This window comes from Macrosteles quadrilineatus, unplaced genomic scaffold (assembly GCF_028750875.1).
Source record: "Macrosteles quadrilineatus isolate MER2022 unplaced genomic scaffold, UCM_ALF_1.0 Scaffold_9__3_contigs__length_116548681, whole genome shotgun sequence".
Taxonomy (NCBI): Eukaryota; Metazoa; Arthropoda; class Insecta; order Hemiptera; family Cicadellidae; genus Macrosteles; species Macrosteles quadrilineatus.
The window spans coordinates 24,613,008-24,627,566 of NW_026542602.1; the positions used below are offsets into that span (position 1 = coordinate 24,613,008).

The following is a 14,559-nucleotide window of genomic DNA, read 5'->3' on the forward strand; positions in this document are numbered from 1 at the left end:
ACCACTTGACCTTTCTTGGAATGGTGAAAAGAAAACTCATTATAAGAAGTTATGGTAAAATACTCCCTTTTCCCCCTCTTTTCAGTTTTGGTTTCCTCTGAGAAAGTGCTTTTTTTATAAAAGTTGGGCCACCACTTTTGGAAATCCAAAATGTCATCTTTGTCTACCAAGTCCACCGTAAACTTCCCTTGTACTGAAGCACTTATTATCATTTCCGTTACCTCTTTTACGGTATAGTAGCGATCGCATCTTCTTAATTTTCTTTTTACAACGCCGAATACCCTATCACATGGCAGGTACGAGTGTCCTCTTATTGGAAGTCGATACACAATTTTTTTAAATCTTCCACTGTCTATGAGATATTGCAAAAACCTGATCATGGTGTGGTTTTTGTTTTGACCTGTGCAGTTATCACTGTATAGGTACAATTCATCAACATTTGCAGGTACATTGTCATTAATGTATTTTTGTATGAAAGAGCAAACTTCATTGCAACCTTTAGCAGCAACACCTTGATGGTATAGGTAAAAAGTTGCTGAGTCATTATTGCTATTGTGAATAGCGAATGGGTAAACTGACAACTGTCTGAGGTAATACACGTCCTGAACTGGAAGGGTTGGCAAAGATATGTTAGCACAGTAGTCAAAACATAAAAGTAAAGCGTTTTTGTGTGAGGCGCAGTAATCTTTGGTCTCACTAATTGATTTATAAAATTTGTTACTACGCTTCTTGTGAACTAATAGCTGTGCTTCAGCTACTCGTTTAGCAGTCTCATTTAGTTGAGGGTTTTTAATGCGAGTATTAAGCATTTCACACTCACAGCATGTGTCAATCTGGGGCCTTCCAAACCGATAGTTAAAATGCTCTTTAAATACTTTATAATAGTAGCTATAAACTACATCGCTTCCCTCAAATTTGTCTAAGAACAGATTGTACATTTTCTTGATATCAAGGTTGGCATCTAAGTACTTAATTTCCTTAGATGAGTAGTGACTTATTTTTAAAGGGAAGGACTCAATGTGCTTTTTTATTTGATCCGTATAATCTTTAGGAAACGTTTTCCTATTCATCTGCTGTCCTCTTAAGTCTCTAGGCGACTTACCTTTTAAAAGTAAATTTTTAAGTCTTCTAACCTTTTTATCGCCTATTCCATACAAACTCAAAAAAGCCTTTTTGCAAACTTTAGTTCTTTTTTCACCAACCAGTACATGAAAGGTAAAAGAACTTTCATGTGCAACAGAATGCTTAGGCTTAGGTTCTTCTTCAGTTTGTGTAGTAACTCTTGATCTTCTAGTTTTAACAGGATGGGCTTCTATTAATGACTGATAAAATAAATCTTGTTCATCTTTGTTTTGAAAGCTTCCTCCTCTATTTAGAATATCTAATTGATCCTCTTCAGTTATACGTTCAAAACATTTCATTCTGCACCTAAAAAAATTAGAATGTATCAGGCCTTAACGTCTTAAGGTCTTTTCGGTTTAGAGATGAATTGGTGACTACATTTTTAACAAACTTTGGTCTCTAGGCTACTATGTATTAGAGAAAATAAAAAATGTGTAGGCCTAAAGTTTTTCCAACAAAATAATCAAATAAAGACATAACCTAATTCTTAGGAAGCAACATAATAAAAATTGAAAGGTGATTTGACTTTGTTTCTAAGTTAGGAATGTTGGTAACTTAGTGTAAAGCATAGATAAACATTCAACATACGTGCATGGTATTCCAGTTGTACGTGCTTCTGTAACATTTCCTTTGTAGTTGACGTATTCATCTCCTCGAATTCTGACCTTTTTAATAACATTCACTTTATATTTTTCAATATTTCGTACACCTCTTTTTCGTTTATTTGTTTCTTTACCTAGGCCTTCGTCGTCAGGACTTTCACTTTCTAACATTTTAAAAAAAGCACTTGAGTAGGCTAAACGAGTATAAAGTAGCTTGAATACCAAACAAACATAACCTCAACTCTCTTAGAATAGAATGGTGCAGTAGAAAAGTAAGAAAAACAAGCCCAGCAGAAGCTCAGCTGACAGGAAAAAACTTCCAATGCGCATGCGCTGCCAACCTAACTTTGTTCATGAAAGGGCTCCTGTCTCTGACATGAGCCGTTTCATAAACAATTACAGATTTCAGCTGGCTTCAATGTGCATTACAACAGGTTTGACAAGAGCCCGTTCATAAATAAATATGCAGATATGTATGTTTTATTGATTTTCGACCAAAAGTCAATTTGTAAAAAAAAATGACATGAGCCCTTTCATAAATAACTGATTCCAATATTTTTTTACAAATAAAAATAGCGTGAAACATGAATGTGTAACGTTAGAAATTTCGAAAGTTATGCTCATCAGTTTAAAATAAATAATTTAACCATTGGTTGTTAAGGAATTTGGTGGATAATTTTGTTCTTTCGAAATCAAATTTACGTAGTAAGAAAAGCCTACATTACATTTATTTAAAATGTAAATAAATAATAGAACTGTGCAATGGGAAATAATATTGTAATATTATTTCACTTAAATTTTACCAGTTTATCTTTGGTTATCGTAGCTACCTACTTTAAATCTCTTTTATTCTATATATTTTTGAAACAATGATATAAGTTATAAGTAAAAATGCGATGTTTTAAGGCATCAACTACATCCCTACAATATCAGGAATACAACCAAGGTTATAAATGTACACAGATTTAAATGTTCAAAAAAACCTATATGATATAACTGTATACTTTTTTACAGTAAAAAAAATAAATAAATATAAATAAACCAGGCGTATTATTCTATTTAAGTGTTTTAAATTTGTCATTAAAATCGTAAACTTTCTTTTCTTCGTAGATTTTTTGAGATATTCTTACTGCCATATTTGAGATCGTGTTGTAAGTAGTTATAATGTCTATGCTATAAATTGTACCATGTTAAACTAAGGTGAACATGAAACTTTTGAATTCAATTAGGAGGAAAACTCTTCAATTATTCCGCAAATGAACGTGCTAAATGAAAATCGGCGGTGATTCCGTCTCTGTCAGTTTGTAAGTGTTGTAAGTGTTGTAATGTTGTAAGTGGAGAGAGAGAGGGAGAGAGGGAGAGAGAGAGATAGAGAGAGAGAGAGAGAGGGTGGCTGGGAGCGTTGGCTGGGGGAGGGGGATGGATGAATGAATGTACCGTTAAATGTCACTCACATATTACGTTTGACACTTTCTGTCACTGCCATCATGGCAATTCTCTCTTTTATTCTATCAAACATATAGCTTTAACTTTTAACCCTATTTCAGTTGACAAGGAAAACAACTGTAGTAAGTGATGTACTGATATTCATGACTTTAAATGCAAATAGGAATGTTTGAAGGGTTTATATGATTTGCTAAGGGTTGATGTCATTTTTGTGACGGTTAGTTTGAAAACAGAATAGATTTTTTAGTATACGTTGAAATGCTTAGGTACAGTTAGCTTCGCACACACTACTATTGTACTACTACTGTACACATTTTTTATGTTTTTACGCCAGTGGCATTTTTTACGTTTTGAAAGGGAACGGTCCAAACCCTGGTCTTGTTACTACCTAACGTCAACCTTTTTTTAGACATCATCATAAGTTCATAGCCCAATGACGAATGGGATCTGGTTTTGAAAACGATCTCGCATGGATTCAAAGGCGAGCACTATAACCACTCGGCTACCCAGACAATTAAACTACTAAACTATTAAACTACTTCCAATTTGATACTACGTTTAACTGTTAGCAGTTTCTTAATTTAGATATTTTACAAATAATATAATAGGTTACGTTCCTTTTTTTACTATTCGTACACAATAAAAGTGACTCCCTAAGTGGCAAAAATATTAAAAATATTTTCATCTTTAAATGATAAAAAGTCATTGAAAATAGTTTTGTACTCATATAATAAGCATGAATATAAAATAAAGCTGCCGGTACTGTATTTTCTCGGATTTGATTGACTCTAATTCTGGAAGAAAACACACAAGGAGAAAAATGTATTTGCAAAATAGATCCATCCCTCAGAAAAAAATATAACAAACCATGTAGGTTTTCCAGTGTTATCTTCAACGCTCGTAAAACTGTCAAGGCCTATTGTTGACTCCTTTGACACGCTGAAGGCTCAGTGATCTGATAAAGTGATCCTTAGGCGCCCAGTCAACGCTCCTGGAATAATCCAGCACGCGGCAATCTCGTCCCACCAGGCGCCATTGGGCCGGCAAATATCGCTGGATAATTTTCCACATGAGTTGATAAAGTGTTTCTGGGACAGTTTGAGCGTGAAGGTAAGTTGGAGGTTGTTATCACTTCAGCACCCTGTGATACCTTCCCCTTCTACTGACACCTGCTCTAATAACAGGAGTCTATTGTTGGTAATATGTCAACAGTTGTGAGTGATTAAGGAGGAATGAGTATACCGACTACTATTGGTATACCGGTAGTTCATGTTAAACATTGCCTACAGTATCCTTGTACCGCTTTCGCGTGATTTTGAACCGAAAACATTTAAGCAAATAGTTTGACACTTACACATTAACATACATAACATTACATTAACGTTCAAAGACGTGTTTTTATGTAAAATGCAGTGAGTTATGCTAATTACTTTTTCAGAGCATTTAATAGATACGATTATTTGTATCTTGTTTGTCAGTGATAGTACCTAAATCTTATTAGAGGGGATAAGACATCCATTATTCAGATGAGCTAGCAACAATGCAGAATTATAGAAAAAATCAACGAATGTAATAAGTTAAAAACCAAATATACATGTCAATATTAATATAAAAATTAAGCCTACTAATAAGTTACATGACTAAACAACGAAAAATTAACTATCATATAATGATAAATAGAGGACAATGCTATGCATTCGACAGTGCAAATTTAAGCACAAAACACCAGTTTATTAGCAATTTTCGGTATTTGGATGGCATCAACAAGTAACATATATTTACATATATTGCATACACAAAAAGCATAAGAAGATAACAACAGGCTTAATATATGATATATTTTTTAATTGAATATAAGTACATTTTCTGTTGGATGCCACATCAAGGATATGTCGAGTAAAACACCTAAATATTTATGTTTCTTTCTTATTGTTTATTATATAGTAAACCTTTTAGTTTTAAATAAAATTACTGAAGGATCTTATATCTTCAAAATAAACTGGCTTATACTTGTTGGCTAATATGAAAAAATCCGAAATTTATACATAGATATAACTGATATAAGCAAGAACCAAAAGTAGTAGATCTGTTTTATAATAAAGGTAATGCAACGTTTTTACTATTGATAGGCTATAATATTTTTTTAAACAATCAATTAATTGATAGATGCTCAATTAAATATTAAATAAAATATGAATTACAATTCACGCTTGCATGGCTTTTCATGGAGGAAAATCCTCAACGGGGACACAGCTAAGCGAGATGTGCTCTGATCAACCGAGCTATCATATAAATAATACTCGTGAATGGCTTAATTTGAGCTCCAAACTACGAGACATGTTTGCTTCAGTGTAAAAAGAAAATTCAATCAAAATATGTAAATTATATTCCAAACAATATCATAATAGTACTCTCATACAAGAGCCAGTGGTAGGAGCTACGTCACCACCCCTTGTGATTGGAGAGGGGTAGATTCCCCCAACCCCCCCTACAGGGGTTGTAGCGTGGTTGTGAGTTTACAACCAGTAGCTATCAGCTGATGGTGTCAATCATATGCTGTTTTATCGGCTTCGACTAATTGTCATATTCTTTGCTCCCCTTTTGCACAATCTGATGTCGATTGTATCATGGTTTATTGCAAATAATAAAATGATACTACTGAATTAGCCATAATCACGCACTGTCATGCACAACCTTGTATGCAACATGTATAGAATGCTAAACTGTATTTTAAAACTCTACAAATTAGTTGTTTTCATGTTGTGTAATTGTTATGAGGGCATGGAGTAAATGTTCATCCCTTATCTAGCATATCTTAAATTGAACGTCATTACTGAAATGAAGTTGATAACCTGAAAGAATGATACCCTTAAATTAAATAATATTGTCAAGCTAATGTAAATGATAGGTTAAACTACAAATCCTTCTTGGGTTCAATCGTTTATTGTTTTGGACATATGTGTAAAATATATTAGGCAATTCAAGAGAGTAAATTACCACACTCACAGTAGGTAAAGGTTGAGGTTAGTGTGAAAATACAATTTTAAACAACTTAAAATACGAAATACAATTCACATTATCAGTGCAGTTTCCTATTAGCACATCACTGTTAATTTTCTGTTCCCTCGCACACATTATAGTTTCCAAATTAGTATAATTTCAAAACTCTAAAACAGGAATAATAAATTTTAAAGTGATTGAGGTAAAAAGTGTACTTTTTTAATACCCCCTCCCCAAATATTTTATAGAATAAATATTCTCAAACGTGAAAATAATCGTAATAGAAAAAGTTTTTGTTCATTGCAGAAATCATCTGGCCTGTGAAACCTTATTATTTGTTTTCTTAAAAGGTGCGCTTTCTAACTTATTCCATTCATTATTCATTATTATACCCCACAGCTGTATTATATGAAGCGAATTAAAACATTGTTTACAGTTGTTTTAATTAGGGACCCCTCTTCACTTAAAAAAAAACATTCTTTGGCATATATACAACTAATTGGTTTGGGTAATCTAGTTTGCAAGCGATTACCAAAGACGAATGTAAAAAAAGAACCTGAGGATATTTTCTAAGAGTGCATTTCGGCAGACTGCTTTAACTCTTCCTTCCCAGAGGACGCAAGAGATTAATGAAATCAATGCTTATATAGCACATTGCTAGTGCTAATTATAAATATATTTTTTCCTAAATATATTTAAATAATAAGTTTTAATAGTAAATTAAAATTCAATTAAATAGTAAATTTTTTAATTCGTATTAAATACACATTTATAAAATCCTATTTTAGTACTGATTTTAGTTGGGTACTCATTTCACTGCAGATCAATGAGAGTCGTTTTCAAGACAATTGGTTTCAAAGAAGATGGATGCATTTTAATCAGTGGTTGGCCATACAGCCAGACAAATAGGGACAATGTATGGACTACGTTATTGGCTCGTGGAGTCTTGTCTGGTTTTATTTATATTTTATAATGAATATACTATATTCTATGATTAAGGGTGTTTCATAAATACATTTATCGTTTGCAGGGGTTAAACCTTTTATATGCATGATTTAAGTGTCAACAATGACACAAAAAAAACTTGAGTATAAACCCCGACTACAACAACAAAATAACTAACTAATGTGGCTTTAATTAGGAATGCTATTGCTATATTAATATTAGTTCATTATTGTTTATCTCACCACTGAATTATATAGTAGGTTAAATTTGGAGTTGAACTATATTGGAATGTTTTGGGACACAATAGTTCCCTGGAAAAATTCCACCAAAAACCCATTATGAGATTAAAGATTAAATCGAATTGCCGTAGTTAAAGAAACGTAGTTTTTTAACAATTTTCACTAGAACCCGTATTGCATCAGACTTCAATTCCATACTGTTACTAAATGGCTTAAATATAAATTAGTTGATATAGGTACTCTGATAAATGATAATCTCAAAAAAGCTACATTTTTCTTAGGTTTTTAACTGACAACTTGTTTATTTTCATTCAAGCATTCTAACTACTCCTGCAACAAATAAACAGCTGCAATATAGTAAATGGAATTACAATTGTATTTTCGACTAAAAATAACTTTACCAATCTGGAAAATAACAAAGAAAAACATAAGTTATTCGAGACCCCAACTCCAGTTATGTGCTTGATGCGTCAGCACGGCGCCAACAAGTCTGGTCTGTGGTGTGACGGGTTAGTCTTATGCTGAACATGATTGTCCAGTCCTAAAAGTGTTTGAATCACTCCATCATTAATATAAAAGCTTCATACGAGTTTGTATTTATATCACACTACATGGTTTCTTTGGACTAATTCAATATACCATCAACAATAATGGTTTTGACTCTCATTAAAACCAATAAAATGGTAGGTATCTTTGAGGTCATATGAGCTTTATCGGGGATCGAAAGAAACTATCCTAGGAGCTACGTTACATTTCCTAAAGCTGTTCAATACCTAACTACTTCATTGGAGGCAGACAAATTACAAATCGATATGTTATTGATAACTGTTTCAAATTAAGAAAAGGCCAACAGTGAATAATTTGATTTACAACCATGAACTATTGAACTTTACTATTCTCCTTTTTGGTTATTAATTGAAGTTGGAAGTAAGTTAAGGTGGAAATACAAATAATATCTAAACAGGTTTGTAGTTGTGATTTTAGAGCAAAGTTTGGTTGTAAGCTCTTTATCACTCTGATCTTTAAGTGAAATTCTACAAGATGTGCTTCAAGAATGATTTCTGATCACAGTTTATAATTTTTCATCGTACTCTCAGAGCATTAGTTACTTTAATGGAAATAACATATTACACCATCTGTTTGTCATTCATTCTAAATTCCATAATTTGAAATACAATTTTCATGACAGACCATCAACGTAAATGTTGTTATTCATTTTTTAACTACAAAATAAGATAAATATTGGAAAAAAATACGTTGTTGTTCATCTCAATCTGTTCTTGTGGTCCTTACAGGTTCAGTAAAAACTGCTTCTGAAATTTCGTGCTTTTAAAGTTATCCTTAGAATTTAGCATAGACTATTCAATTTCCCAGTCTTGGCTATGCATCTGTTGACTTGACTAAAATTATCAGTTTTACTGGCTTGGAGTAGATTAGGTAAGTAATTAGTAGCCAAAGTGCTGTGGAACTAATGGACAACCATTTCGCTTTTCATAAATAACACAGCCAGTTCAGCGATAATACAAAGAAATTGCGTGTAAAATAACACCATAGGAGGCAAGTTATTAATCTATTTTGTACTGTGATTAAAAGACTGGCTTTCATAGGCCTGCTGTGCGTGCAAGATTATACCATGATAAAGTGAAAAACCAAAGTTACTACTGACGAGATGCCAAGAGTTATAATTTAAAATCCAGTGTGGAGATAAGTTACACATTCATGACAATGAAAACATGGTACCTGATTTTTTATATAAATTAAACATATGTACAAATATGACAATATCTAGTTACCTTTGTTAAAGACTTAAAACTAATCTAAATTTAAAGCCGTTAAAATGTGTGAACCCAGTTATTGTGTAACAACTATTACTGTAAACTTATCTCCGATGTATTATTGGCTAGTTTTTTATACGTGTAAGTAAAAAAGTAAAATTCTGGTTGAAAGATAATGCAATTATCGTTACACCATTTATAGCGAGTTTCGTTTTTTTTTATTGCAGTTTAAAACTTTGATTGCTTTTAAGAAATTTCACAATCCCTTTTTTGTCTTCTTTGCTAAATATATTTTGATACTGGTTATTTGTTCGTACGATCTTATAATTATTCTAAGGAATTTAAACTGTTTTTAGCTTATTGACTATTATAGAACTTTAATATACAACAACACTTGCCAAAAATACTATAAAATGACCACAGCCTTTCACTAATAGTATTCAACTTGTAGTTTCAGGCATTCCAATCTATTAGGGAACAAAAAAATATTCTTTGGTGACGGCTAAAATTGTACAATAACCAGTATATAAATCTACTTGAAATCCAATCTTAGTTTAAAAATAACCAAGCAATGTCATTAGTGACGGCACCTTCGTACAAACCGACGATGGCATTTTCATCGCATTGCTGAAGACGATGTCAGATATCTGCTCCTATCTTGTACTACTGCTTCACACAACGATTTGTCCCAAATATTTTGTATGATCAAATTCTATTTGTATTGATACCTTATTAACTTTATAACAAATGTAAAATAGTGGAATACAATAGGTAATGTAAATAATGAAATGAGTAAATAGGTATTACATATGTACTGCATTGATAGCAGTAGGTTTGATTTTTAAATATTTAAATTCACTTTTAAACAAATAGTTGTTTTTCCTTCTGTCTTTCTCTCCAACACTTTATTAGATTTGCTAAAATTTACTGGAATCACCAGGGGCATATTGCCATCCCTATACATACCTAGGGCGCAAAAGTTTCGAGACGGTAAAATCTAGTAAAATATTTATTGGTCTCAATGGTTAGAAAGAAAAGGCAGTATGTTTACTTTGCTTAATTGACTACTACTTTGTGTCCCTCAATGCTTGACGTTTATTTTCAACTAAGATAAGTTTATGTTATTTGCACAAAATAATCCTAAAAAAAACCTTGTTAAAATTAAAACGTTATTCGGCCACACGGGCGATAAAATTGAACAAAACATATGTTCCTAAAACGACATTGTGAAATTGAGTTTTCTTAAATAAATTGTTGAGCTGTGAACAAACCCCGTTAGTAAGTACGAGAGATTATCGTTCTTAATTTTGACAATTTTGGTAGGGATAGCCCTAAATATTTAATTTTTCAAAAATCAGGCTGGAACGTGTCAATTTTCAATATTTAGTTCAACGCATGATATGATATAGGCAAAGGTTTAAGACCCCAGTTTAGTTGACTATCTGAAACCACTGTCGTGTAAGGTAAAATGAAAAATGCTGATGACAAGTATATACAGTGTATACAGGCCTAGAAGTGGTATAGCTGTCTAAGTCCTGCGGACTTCTGGTTGTATCCCAGACCACTCAATTAACCACTTCCTTTACCACTAGAGGAAATATTTTATCTCTTCATGGATGATTGCTTAATTTTTGTAGTTAAAATCAAATGTAACTAATCCAACTCCATACACTTTGGGGTTTTCAGTTGAGGTTCAATGTAGGCGGTAAATAGCTTGAATGTTATAAAAGCTAAACACTAATGTTTGAGGCTTAATTTGTAAAGAATCCAATTAAAAACAGTGATTGCAAAATCATAAATGATAAAATCAATGATTTCAGGAGTAAGAAAAGGAATTGGGATCTTTTACAATATATATTATACTGAAATATTTTACAATACAGTAATAAACTAAGAGATTATACGGACTATAATTTAATACTTCCGCCGTGATAATATAATTTAATAAAATAATTTGCATAGCACACTGCAGAGATAAAAATACTTAAGTGAAAAATACCAGGCCCTAATTTAAACAGCCCCTACACTTTATTAACCCCTGCATTAGAAAGAACTATTGAAGCATAGGATACCCTCAAATCCCTTAAAGCTTGAACGTGCAAGTAAATGTCTAAAATCAAAAGATGCCTCAACATGAAAGAAAAGGAATTAATTGACGGTTAAACCTTGTTTTTTTGAACTGGTAAATATATTTTCCCGGTTAAGTCTGACGGCCACTCATAGTGGACTATGTTTCGACATTAAGTTGGCTAAATTGATTTAGTTCTAATATGAATTAAGCTGCGCGTGTAATACTAAGGGTATAGTTGTAGAAGAATGCAGTTTTGGTGGGTAGTATAAACGCGACGAAGCCTTTCAGATACCTTTAAGACATCAGTGTCGCTTGACTCATGCTACCCTAACCATCTCTTCCCCCTCCCTTAACGTCCTCCTACCTGCAAAGCAATTCTGTTCTGATTCAGAGGGAAAATTAACTGTGTCTTGGAGTGAATGAATCATTTGCTATACATAGGACATCAAGCATTCGTTATGTATGTGTTTGTAATACCAAAAGTATGTAAAGTTTTCTTATAACGGTTTTAAAATTCTTAAAAGCATGCTACGAACGATAATATGCACTTCAACGATATTAACAATTGATATGATTGATTAAAATTACATCTAGACAGCTTCCAAACTATTGAACATTATTAAAGTTGTCTCAGTTATAATAAACAACACTTCATTACTGAATTGTTTCATACAGTCAAACTCAACCTGTCTTCAGACACCAATGAAAATTATTATGGGAAATCGAACTGTTTGTTTAAGGGCCTAAGTTTAATATTTATAAAGTATGATATCTATAAGTTAATTTAGTATAAAGTCATTTATTTATTTTTAAATCTAAAATTTTGCCTTTGTTTGGAGTTTGAATACCCCTAGAGAAACGTGCTATCATGGGCTCAGTAAATAATAACTATGATAGTTACCCGAACAAAACAAAACAATTGAATTTAATCCGATGTTTTTATTATTTAGTCAATAAAATAACTGAAATAAAAAAAATATTTTAACAGTGAATTGCAGTACTAAAGTGTCAAAGAAACTTTAGTACCCAACTGAGATTGTCTTAAACGAGTTGTATTAGTAGTCAAATTAATGTACTTTATATCAAGCTCATATATCTCTTCGTTGAAATAGTTTAATGTATTTTCTTTTTTTCTTTCTTTTTGTAGATTCTTTTGAATCTATTGAACCACTCTTGTTCCATTTTAATCTTTCTTTGGTTCTACAATTATGTTAATTCTGTAAACACTTATCGGTTTGCAAAGTAATCATGTACCATATGATACAATGGTCAAGCCACACGTTATTCCAACAACCTATTGCGCGACAGTTAAATTATTTTTTTCTTAACTTACACTAAAACTATTGCAATTCTTTCACGATACGGTTCTTGTCAAAATACTCGGAACATAACAAAGATGCGGCAATATCATTTTAATCTCCAAAAACCTTCTCACTGACTTACTGACTTGGTTACCAAAGTTGACTTTAGTAAGTTTTCTTAGCACTTAATAGTGTAAGCTGTAAACAATCAAATAGTTGCTTCGATAGTAATGACGCTTTTGTTGATGTATATAATATTGCTGATTACGGTCATTACGGTGATTTTAATGACAATGAGGGTGAGGATTGTGATATATTGATATGTGGGGGCCGCTTGAGTAACTTAATTTGGCCTAGGGCCCCAGATAGGTACCCTAAATCCGGCACAGATTAAGTTAATTGATAAGCTTGTTAAATTGATTTTTCTTCATAGGCATATGATCAGTTTATTTGGCAAAGAGTGAGTTAGGGGGAGTGTTGTTTTGATGATGATGATTAAGGTAGTAGTAAACAAAAAGAATATTATGGTGGCGATTGGGATGGTAACAATGTCGATAAAGATGATAATGTTTTTTGTGTGTTTATACGGCGATAGTTATGCTTAAGATTAAGATTATGATTATTATTAAGATGACCGTGGAGTTTATATAGAGAAGTGGTGGTAGCGTGGTAGTGGTTGGGGATCAGAATAATAGTTTTGGTGATAGTACAGTAGTTGATGGTGATTATGATAGTAATATTAACAAAAATAAATTACTAACCTGTTACACTTAGAAGCGACATGATCTTGTCCGCTGTAGGTTCGAAGTATAAAATAAATTCACAGTATACAAGTAGCACAAATATCACAGACTATTAAATCAACTGTAACAAAAACAAAATACATTTAACTACGAGCCGTTGATAAGAGGAACAAATGGAACTTTAATACAAATAAATACCGTCCCCCAAAGTTATGATCCCTCAGATTTCTACTTAAGGGAATGTAAAAAATATTTTCCTTATACTTAGTGCATTATTATTTTCTACCACGTTCCAAAAATGTAGTTCTTAAGTTATTTTGTAGCTGAATATTTAATTTATACTCCATACATATTTCTAAAAAAAATCACCATTCATTGAGGCTTGATCGTTAATCATAAGCTTTCTTATTAGTAAAACGAGTGGCACAACAACCACTAAAGATTCATACTCCAACTGTGAGATACTGTGCATTCCCTTTATACAAATAATAAATATGTAAAATGTTTTTACGATTAATTTTAAAAACTCAATACACCAACTATCTTGCTAGTTTGAAAGCAGATTATATGCAATTTTAAACAAATATTTCCAATGTAATAAGCGCCAACAATTTAATATAAAATCGTATTTTTATATAACATAAAAAATTTTTAAATTATAGGTTTATAAATAAAATGTATATATGCTAATTTAATTTTCAGAAAATTTGTATTCTAACGACAACAATGAAAGATAAAGACCGAGTCGAGCTGAGGTCAACTTTCGCATGTAACAGTCAAAGTATGTTATTAAAATGGAACTTTGCATTTAGGTTTTGTCACAGAAATTATGCATGGGAGTGGATAAGCGACATGCAATCAGTGTTTGCCCAATATCGACCTAGCCAGGGCAGAGTGAACGAAGAGGTTAGGTGCTACAGCTGGGCTGAGACTACATTGTACACCTAGTACAGTATAATACCGCCTACTACGAGTACGACAAACTACACTGACAAACGAGTGCTATTCGAACATTAAACCGTTAAATTAATCTAATTTGGATTGAGGGGATAAGTAAAAAAATAATTGAGTTTTTCAATGTTACAGCATTTATTATGAATGATTTGAAAGATTTGTGTATAAATGTTGCAATTGCAGTGTTGTTGAAATATACTTGGAAAATGTCTAATATATATAATCTAATTTTACAACAGTTAACTGGATTCAAAAAAAATTGAGATTATGTTAATTTTGTATGATAAATGGTATACTAAGTTCAAGTAAAAAGGATGATTAAATAAGGAATGAAAAACGACATAATAAATAGATTATTATA

The 14,559-nt window shown here is 32.1% G+C and overlaps 1 protein-coding gene across 1 annotated transcript in view; it reads right to left on the bottom strand.

Annotated features, from left to right (window-relative positions):
• LOC129003290 (phorbol ester/diacylglycerol-binding protein unc-13-like) overlaps positions 1-14,559 on the bottom strand; it is a 177,856-nt gene that overhangs the window by 162,767 nt on the left and 530 nt on the right. Inside the window, exon 2 of the mRNA XM_054431580.1 lies at positions 13,263-13,365. Coding sequence (XP_054287555.1) covers positions 13,263-13,284 — 22 coding nt within the window. The 5' untranslated portion in view covers positions 13,285-13,365. The remainder of the gene's footprint in view (positions 1-13,262; positions 13,366-14,559) is intronic.